The sequence below is a fragment of the Vulpes vulpes genome, chromosome 5 (assembly GCF_048418805.1).
Source record: "Vulpes vulpes isolate BD-2025 chromosome 5, VulVul3, whole genome shotgun sequence".
Lineage (NCBI taxonomy): Eukaryota > Metazoa > Chordata > Mammalia > Carnivora > Canidae > Vulpes > Vulpes vulpes.
In genome coordinates, this window is record NC_132784.1 from 80,550,978 (window position 1) to 80,568,830 (window position 17,853).

Consider the following 17,853-nt stretch of genomic DNA (forward strand, 5'->3'; position numbering starts at 1 on the left):
TAGACTCTCACTGCATGCACTGATTGAGTTGCACTGAATTTTGCTGAAATAGAATAAGGGGGTTAAGAAGGCAGTTGGCTCCTGTTATTCGGGCCTCTCTAGGTGGGTTGCAGTACCGTCCTCTCTTTCCTGTTATTCCTTACAGGTTCAGTGATGATGTTAGATAGTCCTTGACCCATGTGAACTGAAGGCAGAATAGAGCCACAGCATGTGAATTGATTTCACCTGCCGCAATCGTGGAGCCAATGTTTTGTCTACACCTATCCTCCAAGGCTATCCAGCTGTTACATTTCATTTTTAATAATTCAGCGAAGAGTGTAGAACCTTTTTTGCTTTAGGTTTTCAATAGTTTGAAGACCTACATTTTTGAGAACTTGAAATAGTGATGCAGAAGAGAATATCGAGAGCAGGAGGAATAAATGAATTAGATACGTAAAGGGCAGTATCTGAAAAACAAAACAGGGAATATAAGTTTATAGTTTTTAGTTTACTAAGCAAAGAATACTTAGGAAGGAGAAATTATAGTCATTAAAATTATAGGACTTTAAAAAAGCCTTTTAAAAGGCTCCAGTTACCCATTTTAATATGTCTTTCAGTTTTGACCTGACTGCCTCATAATAATAACCGTGACTCTTGAATACTATCTTGTTATTTTAAATTATCTTAAAATAATATAACAAATTATTCTACAGTTTTAGTTTTGGGCTCCAAGGAAGTCAGTGTTAAAATGAGTTTCAAGTGGTGAAGTACTCAACGAGAACAGTTTATTGGTGCATAATGAAAAAGGCCAAAAAACCTGGTTATTTAATCCTGTTTTGTATGGGCCGTGATTCTCTCAGATACATTAAGCAAATTTTAGAAATTACTCTTCTAGTGACTGGTTTACATCCGGAACTCCTTCAAACTCTGATGACTATCTAGAAATCTCTAACTGTGCTCTGAATGCCATCTTCTTGGGGTGTGGTAGGACAGACAGGACAGAGAGAGCTCTCTCTAAGGGGGATGAGATGGGGCATAAATTAATTGTAAGATATATATTTATATTATTGTGGATCAATTCTTATTTGCTATAATTATATTCTATAAAATTGCCACAAACACAGAATCAGCAAACACTGAATCATTGCTTCTAGGGGAAATACAAGGTTAGGTTCCTACAAGCCTCCGGTCACAACGTTTTTCATCAAGTGATCAGTACATAGTCTTGTTTTATGTGCGCTTCTGTTTAAAGACATTTTAATATATATTGTTAATTCATTGAATTTGAATTCATGGCAGGAAGAACTATAACTCCTGCCTGAAGGAAGAAGCTTATCTAAAATAGGAATTTTCCTCTGTTAAGCACATCACAGGCTTCTTGTGCTTGGGAACACTAGAGAGCATTCATACTATTCTGGGGGTCATTTTATTTTTAATATTTTTTGTTTTGTTTTTTATTATTTATTTTCTTAATTGAAGTTCGATTTGCCATCTTGGGAGTCATTTTAAAAGGTAAAATTGACAAAGGGATCCCTGGGTGGCTCAGTGGTTTAGCACCTACCTTTGGCCCAGGGCATGATCCTGGAGTCCTGGGATCAAGTCCCACATCAGGCTCCCTGCATGGAGCTTGCTTCTCTCTCTGCCTGTGTCTCTGCCTCTCTCTCTCTCTCTCTGTGTCTCATGCATAAATAAATAAAATCTTTAAAAAAAAGGTAAAAATAACAAAAAGCACAAAAATGCAAAAAAAAATAATGTGGCACTTAGTAGAATGTAAAAAGGGACACTTATTTTCATACATTATGAGAACTGAAACAGTTGGGAACATGCATCTTGAGAGACTGAAGTTTTTCACCACTCTGGCATTTCCATGAATTACTGTGAAAGTATTGCAAGTGTTGATTTGGGGGTTATAAAATAATTTTCACAACTAGGCAAATTTACAGATATGGAATCTATGAATAATGTGGATTAACTGCATTGATATGTATTTATATTTACAGGGCTTGCTCTGGTCCTCTTCTACCACCCGTATTTAAAAACATTTTTAAATTGTATTCAAAATTATGTTTGCTTATACTGTCATTTATTTTTACAAAACAATGTGAGGTATATGGACAGATTTATTCAGGAACCAAGTATTTATTGTCTTTTGTGTGCCAGGTGCTACAAATATAGTTAGTGGTAATATGGACAAACGTCTTCACTTTCATTAGTAGCTTATAGTTTAGCAAGTATTCTTTCCATTTTTCAGGTGAGGAGGTTTTGTACAGTTGAATGACTTTTCTAAGGTCACATAAAGCTAGAATAAGAACTCGATATTTCCTGTTCTATGATCAATGCTGCTCCAGTTTTCTCTTCCTATTTTAAGCCTCCCTTTCTATTAGCTTCCTTCACTCATCAGTAGAATGTCTTTCAAGAAATTCTCCCTTGGCCCTGATTACTCTGGTTGTCACTCCTTACTTCTTCCTTGGCAAACATTACTTGACTGCCATCCATTTCCTTCTCAACCCACTCTCTTTCACCACTGGCATTCTTCTAAATGGCACCTACTTGCCACATTCAGTGCATTAACCATGACATTTGCTACTCTTACATGTCTTCCATCTGCCTTGAAACTCCTTCCTCCCTGTGTGTCTGTGGAGTCCTGATGCTTTGTTGCTCTCTGCTATATTTTATTTTTCAGCATCTTTTCCTCTATCTGATGTAAATGTTACTGACTTTAATCTTTTACTTTCTTCACTTATTACTAAATTAAGAACTCTTTTTTTTAATGTAGTTAGTTTGTTAAGTAATCGCTACATCCTGCATGAGCCTCAAACTTGCAACCCCTAAGATCTAGGATAGCATGCTCTTCAGACTGAGCCAGCCAGGCACCCCCTAAAATAGGGACTCTTAATCTGATGTCTGGTGCTTTTGGAGGTCTGTTTATCCCTCAATTGTATGCAAATTGTGTATCTCCCTTACTTTATATTTTTTGTCACATTCTTGGAAGAGTTCCTAACTCAAAGTTGAGAAGGACTGCTCTTTGTATATCCCTGTAGCTTTATCTGCTTCACAGGTGACTTCCAAATTCCCCAGCTTCCCACCTTTTCCCTTGACTCCTGCCTTCTATTTTCAGCATCTTTAGCATATTTCCTCAGGAGTGAGTGAGTGTAGTACTTTCCTTATTGTCAGTCCTCCTACCTTTCCTCCTTACTCATTCCATCTTACCATCAGTACATAGTCTTGTTTTATGTGTGCTTCTGTTTAAAGACATTTTAATATATATTGTTAATTCACTGAATTTGAATTCAGGGCAGGAAGAACTATAACTCCTGCCTGAAGGAAGAAGCTTATCTAAAATACAGATTTTCCTCTATTAAGCACATCACAGGCTTCTTGTACTTGGGAATACTAGAGAGCATTCATACTATTCTTGGGGGTCATTTTATTTTATTTTTAATATTTATTTTTTGTTTTGTTCTGTTTTTTATTAAATTTTCTTGTTTTTGAAACAAATTATTATCTCTCTATCATGCAAGCAATGTGGAGTTTTAAGTAGGGAAAACTCCATATCTGTTAGTGTACTAAAAGTTCTTTTATGATCTGAACCCAATTCTACCTCTCAGCTTCATCTCTCATTACTTTTCTTCCAATTATTTTTCTCCTTCCCAGTATAACTTAGTATTAACTTAGTATTCTGCTATTCATAACTCTAATGTCCAGCTTAGTCCTTTCCTTTAGTGTATTTGCTGTTTCTCTCTGCCTGGAATGCCTTTCCCTTCTCTCTCCCTTCCACAATTCTTCCCCAGGCCAACTCCTATTCATCCTACAAAACTCAGTCAAGTGTCACTTTAATTAAGAAACCTTCCCTAATTTATTCTAAGTTAACACCTTTTCCATACTGTCATCTTTTCTTAACACTTCATCCTTTCCATTGTATTATAATGAATTGTTTATAGGTCTGCTGTCCCCCACTGGACTTTGAGTCTCTTAAGGGCAGAGATCCCATTGTATTCATCATTGGATCTTCATCAGCTAGCACAATATCTGACTTGTAGTAAGGTGGTTGGTAAGTATTTTTGCAGTGGATAAACACATTTTTGGGCTACCAGTCTTGCACATGAATTATATCTTCTATTTCTGAATCACAAAATCTTAAAAATGTTAAAACATTTTAAAAATCATGTTTCAGCTGTTAAATTTGCATGAAACAATGACTGAGTTGTTTACTGCTTCTTTAGGCAATATTTTACTAAGCATTAGGTGGCAGTAGTGTGTTGTACTTGATTTTACCTTTGTACATTTTTTTTTTTTAAGCATTCATAATCTTAATGTAGTGTCGAAGTGTAAAGGACAAAATGGCAGTACTTTTATACCTAACTTTTTGTAACATCATCTTGTTTTCACCTTGTAGGGGGTCCTACAAAAGTGAACAACAAACCCACCTATGTCAGTCAATGTGTCTTTCTCTCTCGCCTACCTAAACTGTATTCAGATTCATTATGAAATTACTACTGCACCATCTTAACAACACTTCCTCACCAACTGTTTAATGGCTGTTTCATAATAACAGTGATTTGCAATAAGGAAAACCAAAAATTATCTCAGAGGATATGTGTTTTCTCAGCATCCTCAGAAGCTTAGTTAGGCCTCTGCTTCAAAAAAGGAGTATATTAGGTGCATTGAGCTTAACTACAGTTATTTAAATGCCTTTTTTTTTTTTAAAGCCCATGAGTTTCTGTCAGTGACAAAGTCAGTTCTCTTGTTTATTGTGTTTTATTTTAGGTGATTTGCCCTCATCACTAGGTAGTTAGAATTGAGAATTGCCATCACCTTTCCAGCCTTTGCCTTTCATCACACCATTAAATTTAGAAGTTAACATATGAACATGTCAATTCTTTATAGTATACATTTCATTCCCATTGTAGTTTCCTTTAGCTTATAAAGTTAAATCAATAGAATTTATATTTTATTTAAGGAAAATCTGTGCACTTTAGGTCAGTGGGAGCACTTCTGCAAACAGAAGTAGATAACTTGTAGAGGAAACCATTTCGGTGTTGACTCAAATAGGAACTACATAAAATAAAAATCCATGAGCTTCTCTCTCATGTTGTCTCTATTTTCTGTCTCAAGGGTAGAGCACCCAATGATCAATTAATGAAAGAAGAGCATGAAAGTGTTGACAGAACACAGTACCTGATGGCCACAGAGCAGAGGTCAGAGTTGCTACAGGAGAGGAGCTTTGTAGGATCTGTAGCTGTACGTCACTACCCTTATTTAGCAGAGATGACTTTAGTTTGGTCTAAGTTTCTTAAGTTCTTAATTATACAAAAACCACGTCTTTCCTGAACCCAGAGGGCAGGTGAAATTAGCCACTGCTGCTAGTTATCACTGGGGGATTTGGAGGCAGAACATTTACCTTGGAAGTCTCTGTGTAGCTGACTCATGTGGACCATATCATTGAAAACCTGCCTGATAGGCTTTGGGGGGTGGCGGTGTCCAGCTTTATATTTAAATTGAATATAATGTAACCCCTTGCACAAGATTTAAATTGTTTGTGTAGAAGTCTTATGTGCAGAGAAACAGCTGTTATCACACTTGGATATAGTTAACAACAACAAAAAAAACCAGGCATGTGACTAGCCAAAGGAATTGATGGGAGATTATATTTTAGAGTTAGTGAATCTTGGGCAGCCCGGGTGGCTCAGCGGTTTAGCGCTGCCTTCAGCCCAGGGTGTGATCCTGGAGACCTGGGATCGAGTCTCACATCAGGCTCCCTGCATGGAGCCTGCTTCTCCCTCTGCCTGTGTCTCTGCCTATCTTTCTCTCTGTGTGTGTCTCTCATGAATAGATAAATAAAATCTTTAAAAAAATTAGAGTTAGTAATTCTCCTGGTTCCAAGTATAGTGGAGAGGTCAGTTGGCTTTGAAAAGGTTTTGCATAGATTACCATAATTGTGTTACTCAGCCTCATATTTTACCTCTTTCATTTCATTTCTGTGAATCCCGTTTGTACAGTTGACCTCTTAATTCTTTATTTGAAAATGGCAGCACCTACTCTAAGTATTGCATGGCTTTGTTTTCCTTCAGTGTTTTCAGTCTCTTGCTGCTTCACTTTGTCCTCAGCCTTCCTTTTCCTCTTATTCTCCTTACTCGTCTTCTCTTCTTCCCCTTCTCCTGTAGTCTCCCCTTCTTTTGCTTTCTCCTTCCTATCTTCCTCCTCCTCCTTGTTCCTTTTTGTCTCTTTTACCTCTCCTTAGAACTTGCAGTGATCTCAGAATCCAGTCTCTTGATACGGTTTCACAGGCAGTCAATATCCTAGTGACATTTAGAAGAAGTTTTAAAGATAACTATGTTCAGAAGACTGAAAAGTCTCTTTAAAAATATGGTGTTGAAATGGCTCTTTGAGGGAATAGAGCAATCATTAGCAATTCTGGTAGACCAAAGAGATGTCTGCAGGACTCATCCCAGTACTCCAGGATCACTACCTGAGCCAAAGGCAGATGCTTAACCGCTGAGCCACCCAGGGGCCTCCCTCATTGTATATTTGGAAGAATAATAACCATTGGAAATTATAGCAAGCAGGACCAAGGAGAAGTATGGTAGGAAGATGTTCCTATACCCAAAGAATTATTTCTTCCTTTCCCAGGTAAATCCTTGTATAGAGAAGGCTGTTGTAGAAGTTTGTCATATTGTAAATTGTTCTGCCTCAGCCCTGGTTTCTTACAAGTTGGTTAAGAGACCCTGTTGCCTTCATCCTTTCCTTCTATAAACCTCAGAGGCCCAACTGGTCCATGGCCTCTCTCCTTCGATGCTTGATTCTTGTTTTCTGGTTCATAGTGGCAATACTACCAACCATAGCAGAAATTCTGGCCTCCTACCACTCAAATCCGGAAGGAAAGGAAATTCTCAGAAATGGCTCCGCCTCAGCTGACCAGGACTCAACCAGAGCTTTTCAGCTTGGGACTGTTACAGCACAGAACTCTTGGGATCTGGGACATACATTAGAGGAGTTTTGTGGGGAGACTGGAGAAGAGCAGAGCATGAGAGGTTGTTTTGTGACAGAAGTAGATGGGGCTGCCTGACTGGCTCAGTTATTGATCTTTGGGTTGCGAGTTCGAGCCCCACATTGGTGCTAGAGATAATATACAAAAGTTAAAAAAAAAGAGAGAGAGAAAAGGCAGTGGTTGGGAGAGGTTTAGGGGATCCCTGGGTGGCTCAGTGGTTTGGCGTCTGCCTTTGGCCCAGGGTGTGATCCTGGAGTCCTGGGATCGAGTTCCGTGTTGGGCTCCCTGCATGGAGCTTACTTCTCCCTCTGCCTGTGTCTCTGCCTCTCTCTCTCTCTCATGAATAAATAAAATAAAATCTTAAAAAAAAAAAAAAAGGAAGTGTTGGGGAGGGTTCCTGTGACTGCCATAGTGTTTAGAAAATAAGAGCAAAGTAGTACACAGTTATTTGGAATTAACTTCTAGTGGCTGAACAGTTTCTCTCTTTGTCTTCTTTTGGAAGGAGGGAAAATTAGGAATGTGATAAACACTTTTGAGGAGAACATCCTTGGTTTTTATAAAATTATCAAAGATTAAGAAACTACTAATTTTCATGAACTGTTTTAATAGAGCCTAGGTTTAATACTTTGGTAAATTAAAAGTAGTTCTTCATCAGTGAAAACATTGGACAGTGGTATTCTTGCTGTCAGATATTATTGTGGTCAGATTTACTAACGACCTCTTACATAATTCCCTTAACTTGACCTTTTCAATTTTCTTTCACAGCCAGTGTCTGAAGAAATGAGTTTTTACTATTTTTAGAGGTGATGAGTACCTCAAACTGTAGTGAGGACTGAACTCACGAAAACAAGAAGACTAAATAAAAGTGATCCACAATAAGCTTTTATTCAATGTTTCTATGTGTGCTGTAGTTTGAAGTTCCTTAATGATATTCTGCATTATAGTCTGTTTGGAATGTGTATCCACTGTGATGTCATGGAAATTCGACATTGGGCCTGTTAGGGCTTGGAAAGACAATACTCGAATGGGAAAGACAATACTTGAACTGTCCCATTAATCATTGGCAGAAAAAGCCCAAAACTCAGTGCCATCTAGCTCTCTTTTAGAAGTGATAGTGATAAGATTCTGGTGTTATGATACTCTCTTTTTGGTAGCACAGAATTTGTATAGGAAACATGAACACTTGTGAAAACTGAGCGGAGATAGAGAAAAGGAAATTAAGGACTTTTTTTTTTTTTTTTTTAAAGATTCAACCTTTTCCATATTCATACATCCCACAGTTACACATCCATTCTTTTTTTGTGTACTCTTGAATTCATTCCTCTTAGTAAGTATGTATGTAGTCTGTATCTCATTCTTCAGTTTGGAAAATATTTGAAGAAGACCATTGGGCTGAAGCGTATCCCTGAATCATATATGTTCATGCATCAACCGAATAGAATGACAAAGTTAATAGTTGTTTGCTAGGAAAGAGTATGAAAACAAAGATAGAAAAATGCAAAACCCAGATTAAACCTAAAATTTACTCCTTCTATCCAGTGCTGACTAAAATCAGGAAGTTTCAGATTTTGTACTTTTGGGGGAAGTTACATGTACAACTTAAATAAACAAGTATTTATGGAGGATATTTGTGCAGAGGGGCATTGTGCTAATCTCTGGAGAGATACAGTTATAGTTAATACATAGTATTTGTATTGGGTATTTTAGGGGAGGGCTGAGTCCACAAGTAACTATAAATTCCTTGAAAATTAGGAATACTGAAGGAGTTCAAAAGGACACACACAGACACACATATCATCCCTTCTGAGTAGGGATATTAAACATGGCTTCATGGAAGAGATGCATTTGAACTGGTAGAGGATGTTTCAGTGGAGAGAATAGCATAAATAAGGCATGAAAACATAGGTATGCTTATTTATGGGTTGATATCTGAAGGACTGGTCTGGAATGACTAGACATAAATGCTGTATCTATGATACTTAGATAGAGCTGGAATCGTAGCTTAGAGTTTTTTTTATTGGAGGACTTCACCTCTAAGGGTAAAGAATAGGACTGTAATCCATTGTACAGTAGATTACCTATTAAAATTTTTGAGCTGGGGAATGACATGGTCAGAGTTTTAAGGCAAGGCACGTGAACTTGGAATCAGGTGCATGGCCTGGACAGCTATTAGAAGGTGAATGCTAGAGAACAGGTAAGAGCTACTTTTCATTTGAACTAGGTTTGGCATTGGGAATAGAAAGGACATCGTGTAGACAGAATCTGTCCAATTTCGTGGTTCATGGGATGAAGGTAAGGAGAATTACCCTGATAATTGTAGCCTGGAATATTAGAAAATGTATTTATTATTCTCTTTACTCATTCAGCTTTTATTGAGCATAGTGGTGATTTTAACAGAATAAGGAATTCAACAGGAGGCGGAACTAATTTTAGAGTCCAGATAATCAGTTGGATTTGGACATGACCTAAGTGGTACTGGTAAGATAGCGTTTAGGAGGTATTTTGAAATTTGGTTCAGGAATTCAAGAACATTTGAAGCTAGAAATGGAGAACTAGCATCCTATTAATGGTATTAAACTCATCTATTACACAGAGGAAAACCAAAGTCCTGTGTCCTCAGGGTCCACTTTGATCAAATAATGTCAGTATGACAATTTGGGAATTTTTGTTTAATTCAGTTTGCTCAGAATCCTTTTCATAGTTAATTTTTACTTCCTTTTTGCCATCAATATTTTAGAAATCAAAACAGCATAATCACAAATGTGTAATAAAGGATTAATGTATGATTCCCCAACTTTTTATTCAATTTTAGATATAAATAGTAAGCTATTAGTAAAATAAAGCAATGTATCTTTTAAAAAAGGAATGTAAGAAAGGCATTAAAACAGGTGGACCTCTTTTTAGGTGACCTGAATTAATATCTTGTTGTATGGTAGGCAGTTTATCATAAAACTGCCTTATGTACTTTCTTTAAAGAAATAGTTTCATTTCAAATTTACATTTTGCTTAGCTATTAGAAAAGGTTATTTGGAGTTAATGAATATATGAATTTGCACTAAAATCTTTTAGAAGTTGCTAGAATTTTTTGTTTTTGTTTTTTTAAAGATTTTTTAATTTTATTTATTCATGAGAGACACAGAGAGAGATAAAGAGAAGCAGAGACACAGGCAGAGGGAGAAGCAGGCTCCATGCAGGAAGCCCGATGTGGGACTTGATCCCGGGTCTCCAGGATCACGCCCTGGGCTGCAGGCGGCGCTAAACCGCTGCACCACCGGGGCTGCCCAGAAGTTGCTAGAATTTTTGCAGTGTTATTATGCTCTTCTCACAACTTATACATACTTCAACTTTTGTCCCTTCTAGTAGGAAAACACTTGTCTCTGTATTTAGCCTATCAGTGGACATTATTGTAGCATTCGGTAGCTGAAGCCTGATATAAATTGTATCCTCCTCTAAAAAAAAAAAAAAATCAACAGGTTAAAATACCACTGGCATATTGTTCAGATTTCATCAGGTTCTTCATCATCAGTGTTGGCATTTGTGCAAACAATGAAATAAAGGGGCTGGCATTTATGATTAGTGAACAAAAGGTATCAAATATCAAAAAATTTATGACTTAGAATACTTTATGTAATTTTCATGGTGGTGGTCTAGGTTAACAATCGAAGAGTGTCACTCATTGAGCAGTTTTTTCTTTTTTTGTGTGTGGATACACACTTGGAAGGACGCATCTGTCAAGGAGAAATATTTATGAGCACTAATTTTCTGACTTGCACTTAATTCTGTGTTTTAAGCAGTAGAGGCCAACGTTGTGCTTCTCAGACTTTAGCATGCATAATAATTGCCTGGAGAGTTTGTTTAGACACAGATTCTGCCCCTACTTCCTACCCCCATCCCTCACCCCCTAGATTTGGGATGGGGCCATCTTCTAATGAGCTCTCAGATAATGCTGATGTTGCAAATCTGAGGACCACATTTTGAGTTGCCCTGGGCTGACACACTGTGACAGTCACCCCAGAATTAGTAATTTAGAAGCACTTGGAATTCTTACATGGAGAAAATCTGAAATAAAATGTTCCATATTGGACAACCCTTTGCCATAGAAACTCAGTCAGAACTAAGAGCCCATAATGAAAGCATTAGTTATCAATTACATAATTAGTTAGGATATAAGTAACATATATTAATCCTGATAAAATATTACATATTTTTTTGTATATCTTGTAGTTGCATGAATGATCTTATATTTTCAGATCAAGACAGTTTTTAATCTTTTGTTTGTGTTTATTTTTCTCATCCTCAGTTAGTGACATGGGGATTTAAAGAACATAGGTCTGTGTAATTAATAGATTTCCCTCAAATGTAAAGAGGTTAAACAGATCATAAAGTTGTGAATATGAAGTCATTTGAGAATAGTACAATAGCAGTTTGCTAAAACTTTGGAGACAGCCACGTCTGTAATGTAATAAAGAATCACAGAGAGACAGCGCTCGATATTTTTAGTATTGTGACATATTTATGATATTTTAATTTTGAATGTACTTAGTCCACTGCTCAGCAATACTTAACTTTTTAAAATGTTTTAAAGTGCTTGAAGGTTGGTATATGGAACTTGAAAGTAATAAAACTATATTTTTATAGAGTCTATAATTTAATATAATAGCTTTTCACTGATTTGTATTAGTCTTTGAGTTTTCTATGTTTTGATTGTATTTATCTGTTTTAATATTGGAAGAAATTTCTAATTTTTTTTCTTTATGGCTTTGGAAGATTTTCTAAATCTCTTTTAATAATTTTAGGCATGTCTAAAGATTTTTTAAAAATATTTTATTTATTTAAGAGCAAAAGAGAGCAGGGGCAGAGGGAGAGAGAGAAGCAGACTCTCCACTGAGCAGGGAGCCTAATGGGGGACGCAATCTTAGGACCCTGGGATCATGACCTGAGCCGAGGCAGATGCTTAACTGGCTGAGCCACCCAGGCACCCTTAAAGATGTTTTTCTAATGAGATGTGGTCAATATATAGTGAAAATGTACAGCTCTTAATGTTCATTGTGGTGAGATTTGATACCATATAACCACCATCCCAAACAAAATATTGAATTTTTCCATTCCTCCAGAAAATTTCCTGTGCCCCTCTGCAGTTAAATTCCAGCCCCTATTCTCATCTGGAAACCAACTTTTAATTTCTATCACTATAGATTAGTTTTGTCTGAATTTGAATTTCATATCAATGTAATTATATAGTATGTACTCTTTTGTTGTTGCCCAACATAATGTCGATATTCATATATGTTATTAAGTATATCATTTTTTTCTTTTTTACTGTTGAATAATATTACTTTATATATGGACATATTACTACTAATCCATTCTCCTGTTGATAAATTTTATGGTTCTAGTTTTTGGCTATTGTGAATAAGGTGGTGAGTATCTTTGTTTAATAAGTCTTTAGTGAACATTTGTTTTTATGTTTCATTTCTTTTAAGTAAATATTCAAGAGTAAATATCCAAAATTATTTGACCACAGAATAGGTATATTTGTGTTTTTGTCAGAAATTATCAGTTTCATCCTAGCACCATATGAAAGTTCTAGTTATTCTTTATCTTCACCAACATTTAGTGTTATCATTCTTTTTTGTTTTAGCCATTCTATTAGGTGTTTAGTAGTATTTCATAATTTTTATGTACATTTTCCTGATAACTAATGAAAAAGTTTGAGCACAAGTTCATGTGCACATAGTCTATTCATCTATCTTCTTTTGACAAAGTCTCTTGTTTTTCCTCCCTGATTTTTTATTAGTATGTCTTTTTATCATTGATTTATAAGATTTTGTTATTGTTGAATATTCTAGATGCAAATCTTGTGTTAGATATATATTTAATCAGTTTTTTAAAACCAATCTGCAGCTTGTCTATTTTCTTAATTGGTGTTCTTTGCTGAGCAGAAAATTTTAAAATTTTGATGTTCATTTTATCCATTTTTTTATCATTAGTGTTTGTGCTTTTTGTTTTCTGTCAAAGCAGTCTGCCTACCCGAAGGGGCAAAGATATTCTCATGTATTTCCTTCTAGAAGCTATGTGAAACATTTATGTTTATGACTCCTTCATTTTGCATTAATTCTGGTATATGAAATGAGATAGGGGTTGAGGTTAATTTTTTCCAGATGGCATCCAGTTGTGTTTCAATTCAGTTTATGGAATTGCCTTGGCACCTTTGTTGAAAATCCGTTTCTTCTAGACTCTTTATTCTGTTCTAGTGATTTATTTGGATATATTTACAAACCAGTACTACAGTCTTCGTTACTGTAACAAATCTGTAAAGCAGGTAATGTAAGTTCTTCAGCTTTGTTCTATTTCAAGATTCTTTGCCTGTTCTAGATCCTTTGTATTTCCACATATACCACAAATGTATTTATACACTGTTTGATTTCTTGTAGCTGCCCAAACAAGTTACTACAAACTTGGTGGCTTAAAACAACAGAAATGTATTCTTTCATAATTCTGGGGAGTCTAGAAATCCAAAATCTGTATAACTGGGCCAAAGTCAAGGCTCTAGGAGAGAGTCCATTTCTTGTCTCTTCTAGCTGCGACTGGCTGCCAGCATTCCTTGGCTTCTGGCCTCATCATTCCCAATCTTTAATGCCATTATTTCAGATCCCTCTTTGTGTCTCTGAATGGTCTTCATATCATCTTCTCCTCTGTGTGTCAAATTTCCTTCTGTCTCTTTCTTATAAGAGTACTTGGATTATATTTAGGGCCCACTTTGGTAATTCAGAATAATCTCTATTTAAAGATCTTCAAGTTACATCTTCGAAGATCTTTTTTCTAATAAAGTAACATTGTACGGGTACCAGGGATTAGGACCTGATATCTTTAGGTTATCAGCCTATGACAGAATGTGTTTTCTTTTAGACCTCATTTCATTCTGGAGCTTGCTGTCAAAATGGATTGGATTGAGGCTTTTCGCACCCTAAATGACATATTTATTTACTTGCTAATAATTGCAATTTTTAATTGGACTGTGCATCATGGAATGAAATTCATTGCATTCTAATAGCACAACAGATTAGGCCTCAGATGGTGAGTTGCTTATTTAAAATACCAGTCAGGAAAATACAAAGTTAGTAAGGAAATTGAATTATGCTTTGACTATCGTAGAGTTGATACATGACTCAGTAAAATTTAGTGATAGCTTTTAGTTTTGGGTGGCCACAAACTAATTCTTGATTTTGTAGGGCTTTCCCGGTAAGGCTTGTTACCCAAATCTTCTTCATGCGGTGTTAGAAAAATGGGTCAGCTAGACAACTTTACATAGCAAACTCTGATTTGGTTTGGTATGGGAATCACTTTTTATGAGCATCATTTGATAAATCATGGCCATAAGAAGATGAAACTGTAAAGCCTTAGTTTCCCTTCCTTTTCTTGTCATTATATTAATTATCTTAAATATTTAAATGTTGATAACCCTTAGATTTGGCATAGGAAGAGAAATAGTTTGCCAAAAGGAAAATGGAAGCCTTATTCTCTTTGTTTGCCCTATAATCTTTCTCTCAGCATGCATGATGTTCTTCTGTGCAACCAGATAACACAATAGCTTTGCTTTGCTAGTAAGGATCATCAGCAGTGTGAAAAGTTCAGCATGAAAACAAACTCACTGTCAGAACCAGTAGTCTACATTATGAATAAAAATTTACATACTTTCTGAATTCTAGATTGAGGATTGAAGTCACATTACTTCATGTTCCTTGCCACAATTCACTGAATGACTTTGGACTTAATAACTTGTATAATACATGACATTGTACCTGTAAATTTTTCTTCTTTTTTTTTTTAAGATTTTATTTATTTATTCCTGAGAGATGCAGAGAAAGAGAGAGGCAAGCTCCATGCAGGGAGCCTGAAATGAGACTCAATCCTGCGTCTTCAGGATCACACCCTGGGCTGAAGGTGGCGCTAAACCGCTGAGCCCACCTGGCCTGCCCTGCACCTGTAAATGTTTCATGTTCTTTCAATGTCTTTTAATGAAAGAATTTAAGTGATTATGCCATTATTAGTTGATGAGTATGTGAGCTAACCATACTAATGTCATGAAATATAAAAATGGTGGGGTTTTTTTGCCTGTTTTATTATAAAAACTTTGAAGAAAAAGAACAAGGACTAAAGGGAGAAAACTAGTCTACTAAGTTCAAAGGAAATTCCTAAGATATATATTTTTTAAGATTTTATTTATTTGAGAGAGAGCGAGCATGAGCAGGGGGAGAAGCAGAGGGAGAGGGAGAAGCAGACTCCCTACTGAGCAGAGAGCCCTACCTGGGCTCCATCTTAGGACCCTGGGATCATGATCTGAGCCAAAGGCAGATGCTTAACCAACTGAGCCACCCTGGTGCCCCCTAAAGTAACTTTTAAAATTAAGATATGTTCTTTAATATATTTTATAAAGCATTCAGAATAATTACTGGTAGCAAATTCTAGTTGAATAGTATCAAGTAGTTCCTTGTTAACTTGAGTGAAAATATGACATATTTGAATATCTGCTATTGTGATATCCCCACATCATTTAAGTGAAATGTCTCTACATTTAGATAACCTTTCCTCACTTATTTGTTGAAAGACTCGGCAATGCAAATGGAATATTCTTTCAGAACTGATAAATAAAAAGAGAAGGAGGGATCCCTGAGTGGCGCAGCGGTTTGGCGCCTGCCTTTGGCCCAGGGCGCCATCCTGGAGACCCTGGATCGAATCCCACATCAGGCTCCTGGTGCATGGAGCCTGCTTCTCCCTCTGCCTGTGTCTCTGCCTCTCTCTCTCTCTCTCTCTCTCTCTCTCTGTGACTATCATAAATAAATAAAAAATTAAAAAAAAAATCCATTCTCTTAAAAAAATAAAAATAAAAAAATAAAAAGAGAAGGAAGAACCATGGAGAATATAGAGGAAAAAGGAGATAATATAAGTGAGGTATCTAATAAGCCACATTCACGTTTGAGAATTGATGAATTGGTATAAAGTGTTTTTGTTTTGACCAAATACTTTTAAAAATTACTGCACATTGAAAACATTTAAAAAAATGTCTTAGATTTGGAAAATATAAGTGAAAGATTTACAATGAATTAATTTACATCCAAATGTTGTGTTGAGTTCTTTAAAGTTTCTTACTAGAGCACTTGGATAGCTCAGTTGGTTGAGTGTCTGCTCTTGGTTTTGGCTCAGGTCATGATCTCAGGGTCCTGAGATTGAGCCCCATGGTTGTTCCATGTGGGATGGGAAGTCTGCTTGAGATTCTCTCTCTTCCTCTGCCCTCCCCCCTCACCCATGCTCTCCCTTTGTCTCTGAAATAAATAAAACTTTAAAACAAAAAAAAGTTGTTTCTTACCAATCTGCTATAGAATAACCATTTTTCAATAAAAGTTTATGTCTGGGAATTTGTAACTTTAAAATCTTCAGGGCTGAGCTGGAAGATGAAAGGTATTTATTTTCAAGTATGATTGTATAATCCGATTTTGTGAGAAAAAGCTAGTAGTTCATTTGTGATGGTATTTACAGCCACACATCTTATATAAGGAAAGCTTCATACTCTACAGAGTTTGTGCCCTTTCTTTGTCATGTCCTGCTTATCTGCATGTACCTATTTCTGTTTGTGTTAGTCATCCTCTCTAGGTAAATTGTCCATGAGACCAGTGATTCTGTCAGCAAATTATCCAGAAAATGCTGTCTTTGCATGTTGTGACAGATCATGTCACTGGTGGATTTATAGCTACTCCAGTGGTCTCATTAACCTGGCAGTTGTCTCCTGTGCCCAACACTGTTGTCTTGTTGCCCTGGCATCTTAGTTTTCATCTGCTCATTACCTTCTTTCTTTCTTTCTTTTTTTTTAAGACTTTATTTATTTATCCATGAGAGACAGATTGAGAGAGAGAGAGGCAGAGACACAGGCAGAGGGCGAAGCAGGCTCCATGCAGGGAGCTTGACGTGGGACCTGATCCTGGGTCTCCAGGATCACACCCTGGGCCGAAGGTGGCACCAAACCGCTGAGCCACCCTGGCTGCCCTCATTACCTTATTTCTTAACTAAAACTTAGATTTACGAGTGTTGGTTGTTTGTTTTTTACCTACCCCCATCAACCCTCTCTATTCACCATCCCCTTTATTTTTGATTGGCAGTATCATCCAGATAAACAAAGTGCAGATGTGCCAGCAGGAACAGTGGAGGAATGTATACAGAAGTTCATCGAAATTGATCAGGCATGGAAAATTCTAGGGAATGAAGAGACAAAAAAAGAGTATGACCTGCAGCGGCATGGTGGGTACTTGTGGTGAGGAGCCACAGCACACTGGCAACTCTTTGAAGCTTTCCTGGGGAGCATATTCCAGCACTTGTACCAAGTTATTATTGCCTTCCTTACTCCTCTCTTCCATCACTGTTTTTAATTATGTCCTACTCTTAGTAGTGATTATTGTGTGTCCATTGAGAAGTTAACAAAACTAGTAGGATGTGGCTTCTTAGGAAGCCCTGAAAACTACTTTTTCTAACTAATGAAAAATGTTTAATTACACATTTCTAATGTGTTTAATAACTTATTTTTTAATTTAATTATGTGCTGATTAAAATTTTAATTGTAGTACTTTTAACAATGTGTACTATATAAATAGCAGTCAAAAGAAGGGTTCTCTATGGGATAACATTAGAAAGCACTCTGCTGTCTTTGCACTTGTTTTAGGCTAGGTTTCATGATTGTCTCCTGAATAAAGTATTCTTTAGAAGATTGCCATAAATGGTATTTTAGGAATGCACCTTTCCTAAGCAGTTTTAAAAGTCATTTCTTTTATGCATTTTAGAAAATAGCTTCTTAGAACAGTGACAAGCTCTGGTGAGAAAGAAAGGGAGAAATGTAG

At 36.4% G+C, this 17,853-nt stretch overlaps 2 protein-coding genes across 16 annotated transcripts in view; one reads left to right on the forward strand and one right to left on the reverse strand.

Annotated features, from left to right (window-relative positions):
- The window catches only part of DNAJC24 (DnaJ heat shock protein family (Hsp40) member C24), a 126,547-nt gene that overhangs the window by 26,656 nt on the left and 82,038 nt on the right, over positions 1-17,853 (forward strand). For all 6 annotated transcript variants that reach the window (XM_072759052.1, XM_072759051.1, XM_026012794.2 and 3 more), the window contains exon 3: positions 17,122-17,260. In XM_072759052.1, coding sequence (XP_072615153.1) covers positions 17,122-17,260 — 139 coding nt within the window. The remainder of the gene's footprint in view (positions 1-17,121; positions 17,261-17,853) is intronic.
- Positions 1-17,853, reverse strand: part of IMMP1L (inner mitochondrial membrane peptidase subunit 1) — a 128,238-nt gene that overhangs the window by 12,277 nt on the left and 98,108 nt on the right. The gene's annotated exons all lie outside the window — the stretch shown is intronic.